Source organism: Thunnus thynnus, chromosome 8 (genome assembly GCF_963924715.1).
Source record: "Thunnus thynnus chromosome 8, fThuThy2.1, whole genome shotgun sequence".
NCBI classification, from domain to species: Eukaryota; Metazoa; Chordata; class Actinopteri; order Scombriformes; family Scombridae; genus Thunnus; species Thunnus thynnus.
Genome location: NC_089524.1, coordinates 25534390 through 25557454, shown reverse-complemented (window position 1 = coordinate 25557454; position 23065 = coordinate 25534390). Strand labels below are relative to the sequence as shown.

Sequence of the window (23065 nt, the reverse complement as noted above, 5' to 3'; positions counted from 1 at the left end):
AAACAGTGTATAGCTTTATTTACAGCGACATCCTGTGGTGGGATGTACGGATTTCTCTAGTGTAGGGGAGGGGTGCCCCCGTGGTGCCCCCGAGGACAAAAAAATACCGCTAAAGTGCCCTCTAAGGTTCCCTCACAAAGTAGAAAACAACATTGCTGTCTTAGTTATGGGTAAATCAGGATGAAGTGCCCTCATGGGTGCCCTTTCAGTAGAAGAAAATGTGATAGTGTCCTGTAAAGTACCCCCACAAGATGTAAAGCAGTGCCCTATGAGTTGCTGTTGTAATGTTGTGAGCTGGATGTTCTGTTTGGGTGCCTTTCTACTGGAAAAAAGTAGAAAAAGTGCCATTTAGGGTTCCCCTAAGTCTAACATACTGAAGCACAGAATTGGGTGCTATTTCAATGGATAAAAGGGATTGAGTGCTCTCTAGGGTGCCCCCAGGTGTGAGGAATCATGATAGCATGATGGGTGCAGTACCCTATAGGGTGCACTGTATGTGAGAAAAACACTGTGAAGTGCCCTTCCAGTTAAGAAGACACTGTGCTCTATAAGATGCCCTTATGATGGAGTAAGCTGGCCTTTACGTCAGAGATGAATGTATCCTTTATGTAGGCTGACCATTAGGAAAATAAGGCACTCTTAAAACACGTTGTAGTTCTTGTAGCTGACATTATTCCATCCAACTGATTTTGGTACAATGCTACCCAGTAGTTTGCTCAACCACACCCCCTTTATGTTGTTCCTTGGGTGTGTGCAGCCTAAACTGCCAGTGACAACTGCATTAGTCGAGGAATCATTCTCCAAACTCAAGCTGATCAAGACCCTGCTTAGAAACAGAGACTCTCTGATCGTCTGTTGTCCATTGAGTGGGATGTCCCAACTGACCATAACAAGGTCATTAACATTTACAAACTCATGGCCAAAAGAATTCTCCTTTTATTTCACCAGTCTTGCTTCTTCCTTCCCTGACAAGATGCTCAAAACAGCTAATTCTTGAAATGTTAATAGTTCCATGTTTTAGCTACAGATGTGTTGGAGAAATAAAACTTTTAAAACATTACCCACTCCCTGTATTTTATTACAGGGCAAAATAAATGTTTAAAAAGGAAATCCTTTGTAATACAGAGGTGTTGTTTCCCTATGTTACCCTATAAAATGTTCATCTTAATTGAGGATCTAGCCTTTATACCAAACATGCATCATTGTTCTTTGCTGAATGCATTGGGTGCCCTTTATATATTTTTTGGCCTCTGCCCCTTAGATGGCCCGAGTCCTGTTCCACCTTCCCACTCATTCACTGTGAAAGGTCAAAGATTTTGTTTCACTCTGGTTTCTTTAGTCTGACATTTGCCAGAATAGAAGTAGTTTTTTTGCGGCTGGTGTTTGATTATTTGTGTTACAGTCATAAATTAATTAGAAACAGGCCTTTTTGGATACAGGCCCAGGAGCCCCGGGGCTCAAGGACCTTCTGTTAGAAATTACATTTATTAACATTTGTTTCCTGAAAAGTCAAAAAGTTCAGTCAAAATGTGCAGATCACAATATTTAGTTTCTGATCCTAATCAAAGTCCTTTGCCAAAATATTGTATATGATCCAATATTTATTTATTTTTTATCTCTTCCCCTCTACATAGGCTTACAGTTAAACATGCTCACGTGGGCTCCAGTAAGACTGCAAATGTTTTGACAGCTGAGAAGTTTTGCCTTAAGAAAATATATCATGCACCACAGGTTTCTTCTATAATATTCTGAATAGTGTCCCACAGTTTCTTTTTTTTAATAATACCCAACAAAAGGCCCAATGGCTGAAATCATATCATCATCCATCCATAGCAGTGAGTGATGGAAATAAATTCACCTTTTATGTCTAGATCAGCTTTGTAGTTAATGTTTGTCATCCAAAAACGCTGCCTTTTTATTGCTCTTCAACCCTGAATGTCACTTCTTGGTTGCTTGACTGTTTTATGATTGAAAAATAGAAAACGTTACCTTATCTTATTGTTTGAGAATGGATGCAGACCACAGTTGTAACATTTACACTTTACAGAGACCCAAACCAGGAACAGAAACTTCAGCTTTCTAAAGCATCAGTTCTCATGTCTCTGAAAGATGTGAGTGCTGTCTGTATTTATGGTATAAAATAATTGTCTAGAGTTTTACACTCTGTAACGCACTTTTAGTGCATATACTATATAAATTAATTTCAATTATACTCCCATGATCCATTTAAACATATTTTATTGTGTAATGTTGTGATTCAAGTGAAAATACTGCAGCCCTTCATAGACCTGGAATGATTAAAGATTCCTTTATAATTAACCTACAGGATCCACACTGTGGCGCCCACAATAAAAGACAAAGTGAAAGACGACAAAAAAAGGTTTATTTAGAAATTCACAGTTTCTAATGGCACTACAGTTTTTGTAGTAACTCACTCCTGCTCAAAAATACTGTGCAGCTCTTCAGAGTAATCACAGAGAGAAAGAGAGGGAGAGAGAGAGAGAGAAAAAAGAAAAGATAGCACTTGACATAGAAGGTAGAAAAACAAAAAAGGCATGAGGAGTCATACAAAGTGCACACCAAGCTCCTAGAATTTCTCTCCGAGGGCGTTCTCCTTAGTCGCTGTGTTACGGGATAAGTAGATTCAGAGTAGTCTTTCTCATAACACAGACATACACATACATGAGATCAACAAAATAAATTCTCACATGAATGCAGGTTAACACACACACACACACGCACACATACATAACATCATACACATTCAAAAAAAAAAAAAGAAAAAAAAAAAAAGGGTAAAACAAAAACCTCATGATTTGCTCGGCTTGTGGAACATAGAGAATCACGTGAATAGTGTTCCAAATCATACCCATCTTTGCTGCGTTCCCTTTATTCAACAACAATTCATGTCCTTCTCCTCACAAACCACAACTATCATTCAGTGTGGGGCAAACACACAAACTCACAGAGCAATGACAAGTGAATAAAAGACCGAGTGAGTGTACGATGAGAGTGAGGATGCACGGAAAGATCAGTAAAGCAGGCATGTAGACTGACGGAGCATTTCCAACTCCAAATGAGAACACAGAGTGGTTAATAAAAGCAGGCATATTAAAAATTGTTCTTCACAGTCACAGAGAAAGTCGTGCAATGTGGGGGGAGGGGGGTCAGAGGTGACCCTGGAGGATGAGGAGATGTAAAGAAGAAAGCCGTAGAAACTGGTCAGAAGACTAATGGGAGAGAAGAGTTAGAAGAGAATTCTCTGTCTCTGTCAAAATGTACACCAAGTCCAACCACGCAGAGCCAGTCAGAAATTGCGTACATTAAGAAAAACAAATATTTGATTTTATTCTCTAAAAGCAAGCAAAAAAAAAAAAAAAAGAAAAAAGAAGAACCCTTTTCACATCTCCAAGTCCTGACAGCGCTTCAATATTAAACTGAATTTCATTGTAGGTCAGTCATGAAATCATTAATAGGGTGATTTAAAATTAGCGAGACAAGGAAGATGCATGAAATGAAGACGATAAAAACACTAACTTTCACTACTTCCGATCACCTAGCAGCTCTGAACATATACAAAAGCAGCAGCGATGATCCTAATAAATCTGTATCGATACTCAATTATCTTGTTGGATGTACAGTATATGCTGCTGTACGACATGCCATACTTATCAGATATATTATTAGAAACTATATATAAACAAACAAACAAACAAACAAAAAAAACCCCTGTGTGGTTGAGCCGTCCACCATGACCATGTATCAGTACCGTTGAGTGTATCTTACTGCAATATTTCTATGTAACATTAATATACTACTGAGACACTGCAGGGTTGGTAGACTGGGAAGCCAGCGCCTAAGTTAGAAAACTCTGTAGACATTTAAATAAATAAATAGATAAATAAAACTGGTCTTTCAGACTCTTCTGCAGGGTCCCAGTAGGGTGTGTGTGTGTGTGTGTGCGTGTGAGATGAGTGTAAACATTCAACTTTGCTCTGCAATGTGCTCCTACACGATGCTCTCAACATACTGTCAAAAACTATGGCTTGCCTCTGTCCTGTTAAAATCCATATTATCTTCCATCGTCACAATATCTACTATAAACAGCACAATATCTCTTCACATGGTGTTTGTATGTACACGTGTTTTTGGGCCCAGCCCAAGCTGAGTAGCGATTGATTTAATAGGATCTCGAATCTGCTGCTGTTGTATTTATAACATGAGGTTTAGTGGGACTCTAAACTGAAAGGACTAACGCGTTCAGACAGTTTCAACTCATGCAAAAAATGATTTTCTTCATTCAGCTCTGACGGTTGGTTTGGAGTACACTGACTGAGACAGAGGAAGAGAAATAGAGAGAGTTCTGGTGTACGTGAAACACTCTGGTCCCAGCAGTCATTTTAGGATGCAATACCGGACAGAAAGGATGAAAAATGATGGCAATGGAAGACAGAAGGAAATAAGGATAAGAGAAGTAATTTGTCATGCTCCACAATTCTCTCATTATGACACATTTCATCCAAAAGAGCAGCCTAATACTTCTTGATGCCCTTTGTAGGTGAAGGAACGTGGAGTTGAGGCCGACACTTCTCCTCACTGTGCTCAAAGTGGGGGAACGAAAGTTTACTGGTGCTCAACTGTCGTGGGACAATGTGCTTATCCAGTAGAAAAACATAGACTTGACTTGTATTAATGTTTCACTCCCCACCACAGTGTCTCCCTCTGTCCCCAAACGAAAACATCAACAATTCTTTTAAATTTCATGTTTTTAGCATTAAAAGGTCTAGAACAGATATAAAGGCACGTAACCGTAAACAGGTCTTTGACAGGAGTGGATAAGGACTGGAGGATGTTGAGCTACTGCTGCCATAGCCGCTTCAGTTCCACGGTGCGCCTGGGTGCTCATGGGAAATGTGGTTCTTTGGGATGCAGTAACCTCATCTCCTCACTACGCAAATAGAGTCTGCTACCATATAGTGTGTGTGTGTGTGGTTGTGTAAAGAAAGTTGTGTAAAAGTGAACTTCGTAAAGAGTGAACACACTGATGAGTGTGAGTCCTCAGACATGTCCGGTGACAGCTGTCACCCCGATGGTCCCAACACTGATCTCCTTGTTTCCCTTCATAAGCTGCTGCAGGCTGGGCAGAGAACCGACGCTGCCTCCCGGCATGTGGGGGAACTGCAGCTCCGTCTGCCGTGACTTTCGCCGCTTCACTGAGCGCTTCTCCTGACGTGATTTGACGGGAGGCTGCTGGAGGGGGAAGGCCAGGGCGTGGCCGTTGCACAGGCCGGCGGAGGGGAAGATGGGAGAGGGAGGGGGGAGGCGGCTTGTGTAGGACTCCTCAGAGTGGGTGGATGAGCTGCAGCTGCTGGTCTCTGAGGGAAGCTCCCTGGAGGTGCAAGTGGGCAATAATGACACCTCCTCTACAGATGGAGGGGGAGGCAGTGGGGGAGGAGTAGGAGGAGGAGGAGGAGGAAGAGGAGGAGGAGGGGGTGGGGGTGGGGGTAGGGCAGGGAGGCATGGGTGGAAGCCATTGCATTTGGTTGCCCCGTTGGTGAGAGGAGCAGAGGGATCAGATGACTTCACAGTCTCAACCTTGTCCAACGATTTTGTTTTGCAGCGCTTTTTCTACAGGAAAAACAGAAGAGAGGAGGAAAGAAATTTGAAACAATGCTCAAAGAAAGCGAAGATGCATCTTATTATGTAATGCCATATTAACCACTTTTGTGCTAGACACTGCTGACGATGACAACAGCTAAAAAAATGAAGCAAACACTGACTACAAGCCTTCAAAAGGCTGTCAATGCTGTCAATGTGCCATCTTATTTAGTATGAGGTCACACAAATGAGTCAGAGAAGGGTGGGAAAGTTTAAGAGGGAAAGATGGAAGATAGGATTCGGAGGAAACAGATATTACTAAAACTGCCAAACAAAGTATTTACAAGTGACCCAGTGCTGTGTTGTGATATAAAGCCACAGTACACCATGCTTTATTCTCCTAGCCAAACACTTTCAGATGAAAATGTTTGACAAGTGTGTGACATGTTGTAATTTTCGATGGACTAGTGTGTGCTCTCACTTGTCCGCACCTCGCTGTGTGTGTGTGTGTTCTCAAAGTACGAAAAATAAAAAGTCCGCAGTGTCAGCAAAGAAGTGGTTAACAGACACGGCAGATCTTTGGAGTGGGCTGAATCTTAACACGCGTCAGATCAGATGAGATCAGTGACTAAGGAAGAAGTCATTCCACAGCATTGAGACACATCCCTGCTCCAACACACTTACTGTACAGACTGACTGACACTAAAACACACAGCACTTATGTAAGGCGGCCGTCACAGCCAACAGCAGCAGTTGGAACAGACACTGTACCTTTTTCTCTGGAGAAAACCTTAGAGGTTCTACAATGTACAAGTCATCTGGACCTACTGGGGAGGGGAGAGAGGGGCCAGGTTAATGATGGAATGGGAAACAGGAAAACATACATGTAACAAGCATGACGTGACCTTGCAAGTAGTTTTATTAAATGTGCAACGGCAAAAGATAATCCATATTCTAATAATGTCTACACAGAAGGTAGCGAGTAGCTTCACATGGTTGACAATGCATTTTGTTAGATATGTATATATTTACAACAAATTTGACAAGAACTAGAAAGATTTAGCTAATATCACAGGAAAGCATGTTATTTTTTTTATTGATTACTACTTGCAAATGTCTACCATAAGCCAGCAAAGCATCGTGCTCTATTATTACACTCCTTAAGCCTGCATGTGGACACAAGCTGGCAATGACAGCCTCTCAGCCTCAAGGGCAAACTCTCTCTCTCTCTCACACTCACACACACACACACACAAACACACACACACAGCTGAGGGATAATGAACAGCAGGGGGAGTTTTAGGTTTCATGAATCAAAGACTTTATTCTTTTAGTGCTTGCACAAGCCTCTCCCTGTGCGTTTGTGTTGCTGGAGGCGCTGGCAACACCAGGGATATCAGCCACTAAGCATGGCACCATGTGCTGAGAGGAAACAGCGAAGATATTGACAGTATGAGAGACGGAAGTAAAGGAAAAAGTGCTTGAGATTGGAGAATGGTTGGATGTGAACAGTTACGCGGCAAGAGCTGCAGCAGTCTGACGCAGAAAGCCTGAGAGGGTTTACGGTAGCGATAGAGCGGTTTTTGCAATGAGCTGACGGAAGTATCGAGCCTCACTGTTGCTTATGTTTCAATGACAAATGCAGAGGGAGAAACACGATAGATGGAGAACACATAGAGAAGGCAGGTTGGAGGAGAGACTTGTGTGTAGTGTGTGTTTAGGTGAGGGTGTTTTTACCTTCTGTAGAGGACAGGTGGAACGACTTGGAGCGAACAAGCGGACAGGTCACCCTGCGCTTAAGGCTCATATCGTCATAGGAGGAGAAGCATCTGACAATAAAAAGATGATATTCGCATTCATAAAGTGTTGTTTACATTGTCACTAGTCCAACTTCAGTTAGTGGCAGGACAGGAGTGACAGCATTAGATGAGCACATAACAGCTGAATTATGGTGTAAGTGATTCAATATGTTCTATTCAAAAGCAGAATAATAAAACTGAATATTAGATGAAAAACCTCATAAATAACTCAGACAAACAAAAAGTCTAAATAAACTAAGCATGTGCATGTGTGTGTGTGTGAGAGAGAGAGAAACAAACCTCTTGGGGCTGGGGTAGTGGTGGCTCTTGGGAAGGGCAGCGGTGTTGGTGTTGGGGTTGGGAGAAGAGCTGCGGCAGCACTGCAGACACAGCAGGAGGCCCAGAGACAGACACAGAACCAGCGAGACCACCAGGTAGCTCTGACGGTCAGATACCTGCAGAGAAAAAAAAAATCCATCGGCTAAAGTGAAATGCAGCGCAAGTTTGCAAAACACACATTTAAAACCTTTCCCCACATAACATTACAGAGAATCAAATAAATATTCAGTATGTTAGTAGCAGGTTGGGCATTTCACACTGTCCTAAAGTGACATATTACATCACAGATCATACATTAAAACTTCTTACGCACCACCGTACCATCAAAAGGTTTATGTGACATGTTTAGATACAAATAGGAATCAAGCTGTTTATCAATAAGCTGACTTAGGACTTCCCTTCATATTCCCTCTTCTTCTTCACTTATACAGGTGGTGATTTTAAAAGGTTATTAGGATTATATTCAGATATGATACACTCTCCAAGTGTATCAACAATTTGCCATTTTGTCATTCTGCCAACTTGTCAGCAAAGGGCCTGAAATACAAAGTGCACTCTTCACTACTTCACTTATTAGACAACGTGGTGTGATTTGCAGTTTTGGAGTATTACATCTAATGGAAATTCATTCCCAGTTGTTGGCAGCTGCCTGACAGTCAAGTCTGCTCACTGCATTCCATATTAGTTTATCCTTCATAAAATCTATACTCTCCCAATGTAACTCAATCCTTATGAGCACAGAAGATGTCCTTCTTGTTGTAACTGTATGCTCTCAGAGAAAGGTCAGTAGGGTATTTTGAAATCAACCACTGACCCTGCCTGAGTCCACAGATAGAAAATTCTGGGAATGACCACAGAAATATTTAGGACAACTGGAATTAGTGTTCGCTTGGTCTCCAAACATATTTGTTAATCTGCTGCACAGTTGACTCATGTGAATGTCTTCATGTCCTTTCTGTATGTACATGGCCCGGTGGGATCTCTCCCTCTCAGTCATCCCACCAAATTCCAACTGCTGATGAACTACTTATCAACAAACTGTGACTCATATTTTAATATTTAAAGGACTTCCAGCGAACTGTCAACTGGGGCCTGAGACAAAATGCATATTTCCTACAATTAGTATAATTTGTTCATGTTCTTTTAGCTGTTAGCCCCATCTCCATATGGTCTGTTCATTAATGTAATGTTTCAAACACCTGTTTTGCCGAGATCGTTATGCATTCCGAGCAGCAAAATCAATATCCTGACTCTGGATTGTGTTAGGCATGGACAGATCTGACCAAACCCCCCAAAAAGTCCCCTCATATGTGCCTGTTTGAATAATAGTGGTTTGCTCTAAACAACCACTGTGATGTTAAACATTTGTTTTGCATCAGGAGAATCCAGTATCCTCACCTCAGCTATAAAAGCACAGCAGGAAACCCAAGTGTTAGTCAGCTCTAGTTAGTCAGATTGATAATTGTTTGCATTTATATAAATGACTAAAACATCACTCCATTATGACACTAATTGCTTTCTGAAGAGTATAAGCTAGTAAAGACTGCATTCCTGCCTCAATCAGACAGGATGTCAGATCTATTGTCTTCTGATAACTGGTTGGAAAATGTCATACTGATGTATAATCAACATGTAAGCAGTAGGCAATACTGCTTGAAATAATTAGCAATCAACAGCAGCAGGCTGGTCACCTCTCTCTGCAGCTGGCCAACTGTAACGGTGAGATTGAGCATCAGTTTAGTGACGTTCTCCAGCTGGCTCTGCAGAACCTGGATGGAGTCGGTCTGCTTCTGGTCCTGAAAATGTACAAGAGGAAGCAAAGCACAACAGTGAATGATCTGTTACATGACTATTAACTGTCAGTGCATCAATTTCTCTTTCTGTGTGTGACTTCATGCAAACTGACCTGCTCCTCGGCAATGCGGGAGGTGTTCTGCAGTTTGATGATGGTCTTATTGAACGCTCTCTGCATCTCTTCCATCTGTTTACGGTATCTGAACAACACAAATGCAAAAGTCACAATCTGTGAGATTCTCTTACATGTTCGTATGACTCTACCAAGCAAACTGCAGCTTTGTTAAAAGACACGTCCAGTGTCGATGTGCAGTTTTATTATTACTACATAATTATAAGGTTCTTTGTGTCCAGTGGTTTCACCTCTGGCTGAGCTCCTCCAGGTATCTGCTGGACAGACTCATGTTCATCTCCAGGGCTTTGATCCTGTTGTTCAGCCTCATGAACACACTCTCCTTCTGGCTGGAGCCGTGCACTGCTCCACCGTTTAATAATACGCTGTTCCCGTTCCCTGCGCCGCCATTATAATCCCCCCCATTCTGCAGCTCTGCATAGAAGTCTGTAGCTGTCCGGTGGACGTTCCCATTCCCATTAGTGCTTAACAGGTCTTCGTCCACCGTGTCTTCTATGCGATGGGGCTCTCCAGTCTGAGTGAGTGAGTCCCCGTGCTCCCCTTGAGACTGAGAAGCCTGGACAGTGTGTCTCTGTGAGTCCCCACTGTCTGCGCCTGACTTAACTGTGTCTGTGTGAGTGTCAGTCAGAGGGAGAGCTGCTGGCAGTTCGGTGGGAGGGGGGATAAGGTCTTCAGGTCTTGACACAGTGGGAAGAGGGTGAACAGGCTGCTCCTTGACAGGGGGAAGTACAACACCAGGAGAGGCTGTCTCAGAGGCCAGAGGCTGTGGGGGAGAGCTAACAGTAAAAGTGGGTGTGGCACTGCTGGCCTGCTGTGTCTCTAGGATAGAGACGGCTTGGAGGGGTGGAGTGGGAACAGGGTCCAGGGCTGCGTCTTTAATGGGAGGTAGCAGCTTCTCCTCATGTGTGGGGGTAGGGCGTGTTAGGGAACTGTGGATGTCTGAGAAACTGTGAGGGGGGATGGTAGAGGTTCTACTAGGCTCTAGGAGGATGTTGGGCTCTGGAGTGTGTGCGTCAGGGGTGAGATGTGTGTGTGTGGTGTGTGCCTCACCCAGAGGTTTGCCCTCATTTTGGCCCTTAAGAGGAACCTCAGGCTCTGGAGCTTTTTCTGTGAGGGGAAGGGCTTCTTGTAGAGGTGTGGGAACAGGGACAGGGATCTGTGGAGGTGTGTGTGTGAGGGCGGGGGTGTTTGCAACAGGGGGTGTCTGTGTCTGAGAGCTCAGCTGCCTCCGCCTGAGGCTGCGGAGTCTCTCCTTGGCCAGCCTGGCTGAGCACCAGCGATGGAGCAGTTCGGGCAGGGTGGCCATGCAGGACAGAGACAGAGAAGAGAAGGAGGAGAAAGGACAGTACGCCTGGCTCTCCCACTGGTTCCTGTCTGCCTCCCTCCTTGTCTCCTCCTCTCTCTTCTCTTCCTCCTCCTCTCCCTCCTCCTCCATCAGAGTGACAGTCGACTGTCTGGGCTCTTCATCCTCCTCCTCCTCTACCAGAGTGACAATCTGTCTGTCCTCGTGGGGTTCGGGTGATGTGGGGGAGGGTGTGGAAGAGTCACTGGATATATTGGAGTCTTCCTGGGTTGTAGGATGTTCTGGCTCTGCAGGTTCCAGTCTGAAGGAAGGAAATGGAAAGCAGCATATTCATTGTGTGTTCTTGGAGAGGTTTTGAAGAAAAAATTGTGTAAAAACACCCAAAATTTTGTTTTACTCCTTGTGTAATGGTTTGCGTAATGGTTTATATGCCTTTAATTGGTCTTACACTGCAGTGCTGTGACGGGTTTCTACCAGTTTTGGTGTAACTTCTGTGCTCCCCTCCTTCTCAGTCTGGACCTCTGCTGTCGTATTACCTGCATAAACACAAAACAATCAACAAACTCACTACAGGACTTTGATAACACTTGGACAGCTACGGTACACTTGGTCATATAACTTAGTGAGATGTTTCTCCCCAGTCCTAGTATATGTGGCGGCAGGAAGCACGCTGTAGAACAGACACCCTTTTACTTGCAGTTTGGCTGGCAAGCCCATGTTTTGGGAAGTCAGAAATACTGTGAACCAGTCTAGTCCAGTTAGAACCGATCTCTCTCTCCCACAATCTGAATTAGAGCCGTAAATGTAGAGAGAGCCAGCAGTAAAAAAAAGACACTTAACAGAGTTAGACAGTAAATGGACAGCAGACTCTGTGGACTCCGGTTCAAATAAATTCTTGTGTGACAAAGGCTGTTAAGAATAAAAGAAAAAATACACTTGGAAAGTGTGTAAAAGTTGCATGAGTATTTTACAAAGTTGGTCTTCCAAAAAAGAGACTTGTTTTTAGTTTAAAGAAGGAAAGAAAAGAAATTGTTTAAAAGCATAAATAAATTATTAGCGCTGGGTAAAATATGTGCTCAGGTGGATTTTTCCTCACATAGGTAGAGCTAAGTAATAGTCATTCTGATGCAGCTCCCTGTGTGGTAATTAAAACAAGGAGCAAACTTGACATCATGGGCCCCCCTCAGTCCCCCATGCATGTGAGCTCCTCTGCCAAGAAGTACAACACACACAGCCAAAGTTCTGCTGAAACTCGACTGGAGACCCCCTGCCGACAACCATATAATCATCTGGCTGTTTCTGCACGTATACATATGAACGCTGAAGATATACATATGCTCGCACTTTAGGGAAGGAAACCGAGTGACCTACTTTTAAAAGCAGTTAATCTAAACAATATGTGGGAAGACCGGCATGCCAGTGGTTGGAGGCAGAGAAATGGAGAAAAATGGCAGCTGAACAGTGAGGATAGAGTGTAGACAGACAGAGAGTATGGTATCTTTTCATACAAATTCTGTACAATTTGAAGCGATTTACAAAAGGATGCAAAACTTTGTTTCCATCAACTATATAATTGCTCTGCAAATATTCTAAAGCCCTTTTGATTTATTATTTTTTGGGAGACATGTGATGGTGGGTGGCTGAAAAACAGAAAAGCAGAAAAAGCTCACAGATCATCATTATGTAAATCTGTTTCCGTCTGCCTTTCTTTCATTTGCTTTTTATTTATACAAGTCTTCCACCACAGCCAGGTGTAAAAACTATGGTGTGATATTTACGTGTTTTTTGAAATCCTTGGTTTTTCCATTCAGGTTTTCTTGGGCAAAAAATATGTGTATAAAAAAAAGCTTAATGGAGGCATTCTTTATACCTACTACTCAGAACTGTCAGTGAAGCAGTCAAGAGTGCCTTTAAGAATGAGTTTGTCACATTAATATGATGACTCATGCTAAACAATCTGCAGGGGAGTTTTCTGATGATCTGGAAACTATCAGGTTTTATATGGACAATCCAGTTATATTTCATAACACCCGTTAACAAGGTGTGGTTGCTCAAAGAGAACAAAGCAAATGCATGTCAGGGCCTAACTTTTCTAAGAGTGAGGAAGAATATGTAGAATCAATATTTTATAATGTTGGACCAGTTTCACCTGTTAAACTGTAGCATGTTAAACTGAAATCTATAGTCTTGCAAGACTGCAGAACAACTTTTACAATTTCAGTTCACATAAACAAAACCTCCAAAATAAATTTTGTCAATTTCTCCAAAAAACTACAGTTCAGGAATGAAAATAATTCAGTTTTTGAAGGGTAAAAAGGAAGACAGAACATATAGAAAAAAACCCAGGCTGCTGTCATCATATTTGTGTCAGACTTTTATCTTTCCCACATTAGAATGACAGGACAGGATTTTGGTGAAAAATCAGCAACATGGTCATTTACATGAGGAAGTTGTGGACATGAAAGGTGAAACAGGATGTAATAAGTGTATGAAAGATGAGTACCTCCTGGTTCTGCTCCACCCTCTGGTTTGCCGCCCAGCACATTAGCAGCAATGTTGTTTACCATGGTTAAGATGGCATCTAAAAGAAAAGTACACGCATGTAGTTATTTTGGAGGTCATGAAGTTCCTGGTAAATAAATTGACGGGCAGCAGCTTGAAAACAAATGTGTGATAGTGAATCAAAATGCTTTGGCTTTTGTTTTTCCTTTTTCTCCTCTTTGTCACTGCTGTTCTGAACTGCATCAACATTATTTCCTTCACTAACTTTCTTTCCTAGTTTTTCCCTCAAGGCTTTCCCTCAGTCCGCATTCTCTCTTGTTCAACTCCTCTCCGAGCCTGCTCAACTGAGGGAAAAATGTTTGTGTTCCTCTGCTGTTTTTTTTTTAATGGTTTTATGGTTTGAGCCACAATGATTTGTGGTGTGTGTGTGTGTGGTGCACCAGTCCTCCTTTTGCTACATCAGGAGACACAGGGGCACCAGTGTGATTGCGCATGTGTGTGTGTGTGTGTGTGTGTGTGTGTGTGTGTGTGTGTGTAGGTAGTGTGAGCAGGAAAATTTCTGCAAGCCAAACCCCAATCTATGTCAATGTGCATGTATGTTGCCAAGTAGGTTAAAATGCTGAGGAAACATTCAGCACTGTCTCCTGAGGAATGTAAAGGATCTAGTGTTTGCATGGGTTGCTGCACTTACATGTGTATTAAACTAATTTGGTAATAATTCTCCTTTTACATTCAGTATCAGATTCACTAAACAATTTTATGTATTTTTTATGGTTTGAAGTTTCTGAACTGTATGCTGTTGCCACAAGCTGCAAAAGAATGTAGAAGAAATTTGTTGTTTAGCCTTGAAAAAGTAAAAGTACTGTGGAGGCTTCTAGCCCTTCAAAATGCTGAGTAATGTTTTCTTAAATATCCTTCCTTCAATCATTCTAAAACGGTTATGCAAAACCAATTGTCATAGTGGATCTCAGTGTCAGTACTGTTTCATCAGCTGTATTGCTGTGGCTTATTTCCTGTCATATAATTTTCATAGTTATATTACCATGTTTGCATGTGCGTCTGTGTGTACATACTGGTTGCTGAGCCAAGCAGGTTTTTAGAAGCCTTGTCCTCTGATGGTTGGTAGCCAGGAGGATAGTCTGAAGAGACGAACATTTTAATAGTCACATGTTAAAATGTTGATTAAATCACATTTAACAGTAAATAAATGTTACACTTTTAAATGAGTTAACGATGAAATACAACAGAATTTGTCAGAAATGAAGAGTCCAAGAAACTCAGTTGCTGGTGTTAATAGTTAACTCTGGCAGAAGGTATTTGGTGACCAAGTTTGAGCACAAGAATGTAATTCGACTCTTTTCTCAGGGTCCTTTGTAGTCTAATGATTTGCAGCACATGGGCTGTTCTGCCAGGTTAGGCAGCATACAACTTTTTTCTTTTTAATAGGTTAATATTTCTTCTGAGTAAAGAGTGAAGTCTTTGGACAATAGATCATGTATAATCTTACCATAGTCTTCGTCCAAGTACTCCAGTCTCTCTGAGGGGTACTGGGAATCTGCTATCTCCTCATATTCCTCCACCATGCTGGTACCAAACACCCTACACAAAACAAACACAAATGCTCTGTTACACCTACAAACCCGCCTGCATAAAAGGTTAAGGGTTGTTATTACCACGCAGCAGAGGTGGTGAAATCTTTGTCGGGAAATGCGGCCCTCTAAACCACACTGCTCAGATCACGTTTAAAGAAAAACACAATAAAAACGATCACCTCAAGTAATTTAAACACTTTACTTAAGTGTCTTAACATGTAAAACAAGCTTAATATGATCAATAGTGTTCTCTACTAAGGTAAATAAGCTAAAGGCAAGTTAAAGTTTTTCACATTCTTCTTTTCATTTCAGGGTCCAGCAACGGTCTTTACTGTTGAGAAAATCTGTAGAAGTCTACTTTGACCTTCTTGTAAGAATGTGCAGGGGAGTTTTATAGCCCCTTCAACCCCCAACAGCAATTCCCACAGGGCAAGTCCCTGATGACTGCAATGATCTGGGATAGGCATGTAAATACATGTATGTTTGTGTGAAATTAGAGTTAATACTCAGCGTAGGTTGGGTTCTACTCATCTGGGAGAGAGCTGTGTATAAAGTTTTGTGTGTACAAGAGAAGGCTCTGACTTTGATTAATCTGTTTACGTATTAAAATGACCAAAATCGTAATGTGCAGCCATCCCAATAATCGCTTTCTGGATCTGATAAGCGGTCTCCTGTATAATCTAATAGCTCCTGGAAATATGGTTCAGTATAGTGTGAAGTAAGACAATGGAGTCATTATTTAGGATAATAAAACACTGTGAACAGTACATTTTTCACCCATGCAAAATTAAAGTCAAATGACTTGTTGAAAACTGGTTTGCTAGTTTTGGCTGAAGAAAGCTGTGTGTGGTGTTTAAGTACAGATGCATCCAATTTCCTGTTCTCCCCCCAGTGTTTCTATTTGCTTTAGAAGAAGAGGACAGTAACCTTAGTGGTTGCTCCTACAGCAAACTGTTCAACAGTGGCAATGTACTTATGAAAGACTGTCTTTCTTCACCTAAAACGCTGACATTAAGATAAATACTTACATAGAAGTGTTGTATAAAATATTGAGCTTTGTATTATTTAATTACAATTCAGATTCTGAAAATCACAAAGACAGGAAGAGACAGTGCGGTTTTACCTGATGAGACTGAGGGGGCAGAAGTGTTCTGATCCAAAGTGGGAGAGGAGTTCAACCTACAAGGAAAATGGAAAAAAAACTCTTGAAAATATCATCCGCAATTTAAGTGCTAGTCCAAATAATGTGTATATGTAATGTGAGAATGCCCACTCCATAACCCACCAAACAAATAAAAATAAAATACTACAATTGCCAAGCGTTGAGAGTATGATTTGTGTGCATGTTCCACTTGTTTAATAACTTTTTCACATGCATTAAAGATGAAAATTGTGCTCTGCCAAAGCTCACCAATTATAGTGTGTGACCATTAACAACCTCTGACAGAGAGAGAAGAGTGCTAACCTTTATGTACTTGATGAACATCTGATGCGAGAGGAAGACAGGAGAGAGACAGGAGGAGAGAGAAATAAAACAAGAAAAAGAGATCAGTGGAGACTGATTCAAGCTATAAGCAAGTCAAGCATCTGCTTACAGTTTGGCTCTCTTATAAGACAAACACGCTGCTGATATAATCTGGATCATTGGTCTGCAACAGTCCACAGACAAGAAGATACTATAGAGATGTTTTTAAAAGAGCAGTTAGAAAGAAACACAAGCAAGTCAGAGGGACAGACAGGCAGGACGATAAGCTCAGGACAGATTTAAAACATCAGAACAGGACATAACATAGCAGTTAGTGCCATCTTTGTGGCAACTGACGCAGATAATCCTGAAACTTTCTAGACAAAAATCAGTTATGTAATAACACAATTATTTAATAATAGAGCATGAATCACAGTAAGTACCCACACATAACACCCACGCTCTCCACATAAAAATCATCCGAGCATTAATCAACTGTTTCACAAGTCTACACAGTGAATCTCAAGTGAGCAAGAACGAGGGTAGAAATGTGAGTGGAGAGACAGTTCAGAAAAGCACAAAATCTTATAATTTATTACATCAACACTTTTATTGTCCTATGAACAGTAACATTTCTGTTTTGAGTCATTCTCATGAATGGGTTAGATAATAACTGAGACGTACAAAAGACAAGATGGTAAGCAGGCACCCGACATATTTATTTTCACCATCAGACACTTTGTTTTGGTCTTTAGTCTCTCACATTGCAGCACACATTCAATGACGAGTTCTTACATGTGACTGAGCCAAAAGAGAAATGGATGTCCATCAAAGAACAACTTGCCTTGCTTAGTTATGCTGCATTTTATGCCAATAAAGACTAATTTGGTTGAAATGGTTGATTGAGAGATGCGGAGAGAGTCGGACTCATTTCACATCGGACTATTTTCCTGCTTACTAACTTGCTTGTTTCTCTTTGTTTAAAAATGTTTTAAAATCTGAAGTTTAAATGAATCTTAGTGGGAAGAACTATAACCGACTTGAGCAGAAGGTGAACAACTGTAATCCTTTAACATCACTCTGTATGATTTCAGTTCCTGTCTGTCCTCAGTAATGGGCCCAGCCTTCAACAGACTGGGTCCAACTTGGCCTGCTCAGTCGTGACACCCAAATCATAAACATAATCAACAAAATAGTAATGTGTATGTGCCCTTTAGTTCTTACAAGTGGAACTCTGTCATGAACACACATCCTCACAGTCAGTCAGAGTCACATTTCTTCATCCAGTCAAGGGAGGGGTTACAGACAGCGCTGATGGCATGGTTAATTTACCATGAAGTCATAAGAGGGTCTCCTGAGCTTGACACACAGCTTTAACCTTGTGTATGAATGTGTCTGTGTCTTCTTGTGTGTGTACTAGGAACTGTAATATACTAGCAAGAATGAATACGTGCATTGTTTGTCATTCCTCTCCTTAAGACATAAATGTACTATTATAGCATTAAGGACAAAAAGGCAGTACCTTCACGTATTTAGCATAAAGCTGTTCGTCCAGTGGGAAGCTCTGCACGATGCGCTCATCGCGGGCATGGAACGTACCCAGCTTTACCCACTTGTTGGTAGGATATCTGCAAGCGGAGCGAGGGAAAAGTAAGGCGTGTGTTTCTGCCAGCCTTGTGAATTGAAAATGAAATTTGGCATGTTCTCAAAGGCTTCCTAATTTTGTCCTGGTTGCAAATGCCACTCACTGCACCCAGTGTGACTAGAGGTCTCTCCTTCCCTGCCAGAGGGTGGAATTTATGAGTTGCGGTGCGAGATGACGCTGGAAATAAATCTTGAGGGTGAAACTGAAAACAAAGACAACACCAGCTTTGGCTGCACTAAAGTTAGAGCTGATAATATAGGAGGTAGAAAAGGATTTCAACTAGTGCTGGTGCTGTTTGAGGAAAAAGGTGCTAGCCAGGTTGATTATTTTCCTTTTTTCACATTAAAAAGTAACCATGAAATAATTAACTTGGCATTTATATTATTAAATTAAGAAACTAAATTTGAAAGGCTAATTATTGGTGCATTTTATATTTTACATGTTTCACCTTACAAATGAAACTAAAAAATTGGAGCGCCTTTTGACAAACAGCTATGATTCACGTAAAGAAATGTGGTAATTGCAAAATTTTGTACATGCTAAACTTGATTATTTAATGCTACATTTCCTGCAAGAGTGCAAAATTTAGACTGGAGGCCTAGGTGTACTGCAGTAAAGCCCACCTACTACCTATGAGAACATGCCGATTTCATTTTAAATACACTGCCAGCATATGTTGGATTGTATGTAGATACAAGAAAGAAAGAGAGTTTACCTGTCACTGATGGAAACTAAAAAGTCTTTAGGTGTAGATGAGAAGAGCTCAAAGTTAGCAATGTCCAGCTGCTTGACTTGAATAGGCTCACAGAGCTCTATCACAAACCTGGAGAGAGGTAGAGAGGTTTACGGAAAGACAGTTGAAAACTTTTTCTCTTTTAGAATCAAACAGTCATCCTTTCCAATTAGACTCTGTTACAGACAAACAGTATACCAGTAGTATGTGTCAGTATTCTCACCAGATTTTGTTGCTGCAAGGATTCAGCATGTAAAGGTCCATATTCTCCATGAGAATAGCTGAAGTGCTCTGAAAAAGACACGGGAATGAGAGTGTCAGTGACAATGACAATGAAAATAGTACAGGTTTGGCAGCATCAGAGGCAATGGAGCTTTTGTAGATATTATATCAATGTCATAATGTCTTGTCAATGTCTTGTAATATCTTTTCTTGTAGCTTTTTCTTATTTTTTTCTTGCATTGTTTTCTTGAAGTATTAAAGGCTACATTGAGTAATATGTGATTTATGTCCCTAGAGGACCCTGTTGTGTAATGTGAAACAATCTTCTACAACATTGGAAAATACATTATGTATATGTACAATTGTAAGAGCTCAGTATCCTTTTTGTTTGTGCATTTGAGAAGCTCAATGACCTTAATTTGAACGCATAATGGAGGAGTTGCAGGCAGGACTGAAAACCAATAGCCTTCATATCTATGGTGCTGTTTACACGGTGCTTGTTTTGACAGTGTTTGGGATTCTTTGGTTATCGTTTCTAGATAACATACCAGTCATCTTCTTCCACAAGATCTCTGATAAATTTATTTGCTCATTTATTTAATGGAGCCAAACGCGGTGAACATAAAACATAAAAAACAAACGTCACTGGTTAAGCTCATGAATGCAAAAGGGATCCTGAAGTGGTCACCCATCTGCTGATGCAACATGACAGTATGACGTCTGTATCCTCGGCTGTGTGTGTGTGTGTGTGTGTGTGTGTGTTTGTGTTTAGGCAACAGGGGACAGGTGTGTTCAACCTTGGCCTCGTTGTTGGCAGACAGTATCTTGGCACCACACTCCACAGAGGCGTAATTATTCTTGAAGTTTTTCTGGACCTTCTTCACTGGATGGGGGCTGCCGCTGGTTGAGGTATGGAGAGACTGACCTGGACAGGAGGGAGTGTTACATTAGGCCCATTAGAGACACTGGAAAAAGAGCGTTGCCTGAGAGGCACAACTAGAGAAGTTATGCAACACACATAAAAGCACGCTCTGCTGACCGCTGCACATGGCGTGCACAGAGAGAGGGAGAAGAGAGAGGGAGATGGAAAGAGAGATAGACAGAAATAGAGCAGGCGGAAGGAAGCTAAAGAGAAAGACACAGGATGACAAAGCACAGAAAACAGTAGTAAGAAGGACAAAAGAACAATAGAGTAATAAGATGAGAAGCACATTAAAACTGGCATGTGAATGATCTCAGGCCATCTTTGAGTTTAAAAGCCTTGAAACAGGCACTTCCACAGAATTTCACAGGATATTGCACTTAGTTGTTGATGTTGTTGTGATATCTCGCTATCCGTTTCTGTGCATGTACCTAAATGTGTGTTTTAAGGATGTATGCACTTACTTTTCTCCTTCTCCACCTCCATGACTTGTTTCTTCCACTCGTCGAAGGTCGGGATGTCCTCTTTGCTGGGCACTGAGGGATCAGTCTCCCTGGCAATACCGGCGTCCCCAGCCTGAAACACAAAGACAGGCGTGTCACACAAAGACCCAGAGTGACGGTTGAACTGTATCTATCATCACAACTGCAATCGTCTTACTAATATGCTTTAATCTTGACATGCAATGAGAGAACGAATCTAATACTGCTTAAAAGCTGATCAGATACCTGGCATCACTGAGTCACAATATGAAATGGGTGCTGAGCAGAGACACACAAGCACTGTGTGTACTAGAAAAATCAAAAGACTCATCCACAGTAGTCCGCTAGCCCCTGGACACTAAAGCATTGAGATGCATTGAGCTGTGAATAATATTTTGATGGATTATATAAGCAACCTTTTGGACCTCACGAGAGTCTGATCCTAAAAATCCACCAACTCAGACGGCCTCTTATGTAAACACCCCGACAGTCCGACAGGAGTCATTGCCAGCCGCAAACAGATTAGTCACCAGATCTTAGCTTTGTGTACAAATACACAATGTATGCACAATCCCCCTGAAAATAAATACATACTCCAGGATATTCCCATCTTTCATCATCCGTCAACCTTGGAAAAAAGCAACTGAAAGCAAGTTCACTCAGCATTTGCCTCTTGAAACATTGACAAACTGCTCTTTGCTAGAATGACTTTGCATATTAAATATTCATCATTTTCATGGCAATCTAGCCAGCAGCTGTGAGCACACATAGTTATATACTGGGCCAAAATGTGTAGGGAGAGTGACTGATTGACCAATCAGCAGCATATTTAAGTCACTGATCATACTTACAGTATCCCACCTAAATGTCTGTCTGTTACAACATTAACAACTGAAATTGCGCAGAATAGTGTAATAATATATACAACTTTAAGGACATTTTTAAGCAAGATGAGTTATCAACTACTGCATCGCCTGAACCACATATGAGGACTGTGCTCAGCATGCCAACTACAAGTTGTCCAGGAAGCTGACAGCTGTGTTTTTCCACCACCTGTTCATGTTTATGTCTGATTACAATCCAGCAGTCAAATTTTCCATCATGATACCTGCAGCACTGTAATGTATCTGCCCATGCCTACTGGAAAGATACTGCTAAAAACTGAACTTGCTTCCTGGATTTATTTAAACTTCCATATTATGCTGCTGACGAAATAAGCTCATAATTTTTAGTGCGAGTTTCTTACGTTTATTAGAAAGCTTTGGATGTTATTGACTTTTATTTCTTTCGCCTGTCAATTTAAATATAATGATATAAACATGAGAGATACTGCAAGCTATTGACCTGCTGTTCTTGGTGGTGGTGGGAGGTGTTCTCCTCCCGGTCCAAATCAGACAGCCCACCCTCCAGCTCCTGCCGCTGCCGCTGTTGTTGTTGTTGTTGTTGTTGTTGTTCCTTGTCCACATGGACAGAAGTGGACTGGACCTCTGCTTCAGGACCAGAACTCTGGCTCTGGTCTGACTGCTGGTCCTCTTTGCCAGCCTCATCCACACTACAGCACAGACATGGGTCCAATGATGTAGAGAGAGAGAGGAGGAATTCGAGGGAAGAAAAAGAAAAAAGAGAGGGGAGGACAAAGAGGAGTGGAGAACACAAATGAGTGTGCAGCAATGTTGGACAAATGATGTAAAACATAAGCTATTACATTTATTTGACAGTATTGACAATCCTTGGTTGTGAGCAGGCAGACGATGGAAAAAGGAAATAAAAAATAAAAAAGGAGAAGTAAGTGGAGAGCAAGGCCAGCGGTCGATGGTTGCGCGCAGCAGAGAGGTGTAGCTTGTACCTTGATTACCTGTCTCTGTGCTTTGATTGGCTTCCGGGGGTTAGAAACTCACCTGAGGAGAGGGCTGCCATAAGGGGAGTTTTCACAGGTTGCCAGTTCGGGGGGAATGACCCCGCACTGTGAGACAGAGTGCTCAGCAAAGACAAAGCTGTCTACTGGGAGTTCATCTCCTGCACTGGCAACCCGCACTGCACTGAGGGAAAGAAAGGACATGGCGTTTACCACACCTCCCTACACTGGTGAGGGTAGAGAGAGGAGGATGGGGTAGGAGAGAGGAGGGGATGGGGACAAGGAAGAGGAGAAAAACAACAAAGAGCATAGGGAGAGTAAGAGAGAGAGAGAGAGAGAGAGAGAAGGCAAGAGAAAGAGCAAATAGAGAGAGAAATGGATGGACAAAAGGGAAGGAGAGGTTGCTTGCAGGTGGGGCAGCTGATGCGCAGGTCTTAAAATGTCGACTGAAACGTCCTGATGTTGACAGCCACTTTGAGAAAGGAGTTGAATTCAAAAGTTTCCTTGCGATGGACAAATTCTTCTTGATGGTTCCAACCAGGAGACATCTAGACTAGTTCCATGTCCTCACAGGGGATTTTCCATGATTTCCAAAAACCTCGATTACAAAGTTCACGCAGTAGTTCCATGTAATTTCACAGTGCTGGCCACCAGTTCCACGGAAAGTGATTTCAACATATC

The 23065-nt window shown here is 41.8% G+C and overlaps 1 protein-coding gene across 5 annotated transcripts in view; it reads right to left on the bottom strand.

The window, feature by feature from the left end:
• Positions 1-2361: 2361 nt before the first annotated feature.
• suco (SUN domain containing ossification factor) overlaps positions 2362-23065 on the bottom strand; it is a 46191-nt gene continuing 25487 nt past the window's right edge. The window contains exons 5-24 of one of the 5 annotated variants that reach the window (XM_067597482.1): positions 22428-22568; positions 21874-22081; positions 20512-20623; positions 19923-20050; positions 19127-19194; positions 18886-18993; positions 18048-18153; positions 16526-16546; positions 16184-16239; positions 14976-15067; positions 14542-14607; positions 13470-13547; positions 11415-11502; positions 9894-11267; positions 9643-9730; positions 9428-9532; positions 7698-7852; positions 7336-7427; positions 6370-6425; positions 2362-5628 (exon numbers count right to left, since the gene is read on the bottom strand). In XM_067597482.1, coding sequence (XP_067453583.1) covers positions 5059-5628; positions 6370-6425; positions 7336-7427; positions 7698-7852; positions 9428-9532; positions 9643-9730; positions 9894-11267; positions 11415-11502; positions 13470-13547; positions 14542-14607; positions 14976-15067; positions 16184-16239; positions 16526-16546; positions 18048-18153; positions 18886-18993; positions 19127-19194; positions 19923-20050; positions 20512-20623; positions 21874-22081; positions 22428-22568 — 3712 coding nt within the window. In that variant the 3' untranslated portion in view covers positions 2362-5058. The remainder of the gene's footprint in view (positions 5629-6369; positions 6426-7335; positions 7428-7697; positions 7853-9427; positions 9533-9642; positions 9731-9893; positions 11268-11414; positions 11503-13469; positions 13548-14541; positions 14608-14975; positions 15068-16183; positions 16240-16525; positions 16547-18047; positions 18154-18885; positions 18994-19126; positions 19195-19922; positions 20051-20511; positions 20624-21873; positions 22082-22427; positions 22569-23065) is intronic. The other 4 variants (XM_067597483.1, XM_067597484.1, XM_067597485.1 and 1 more) reach the window with 4 other exon arrangements.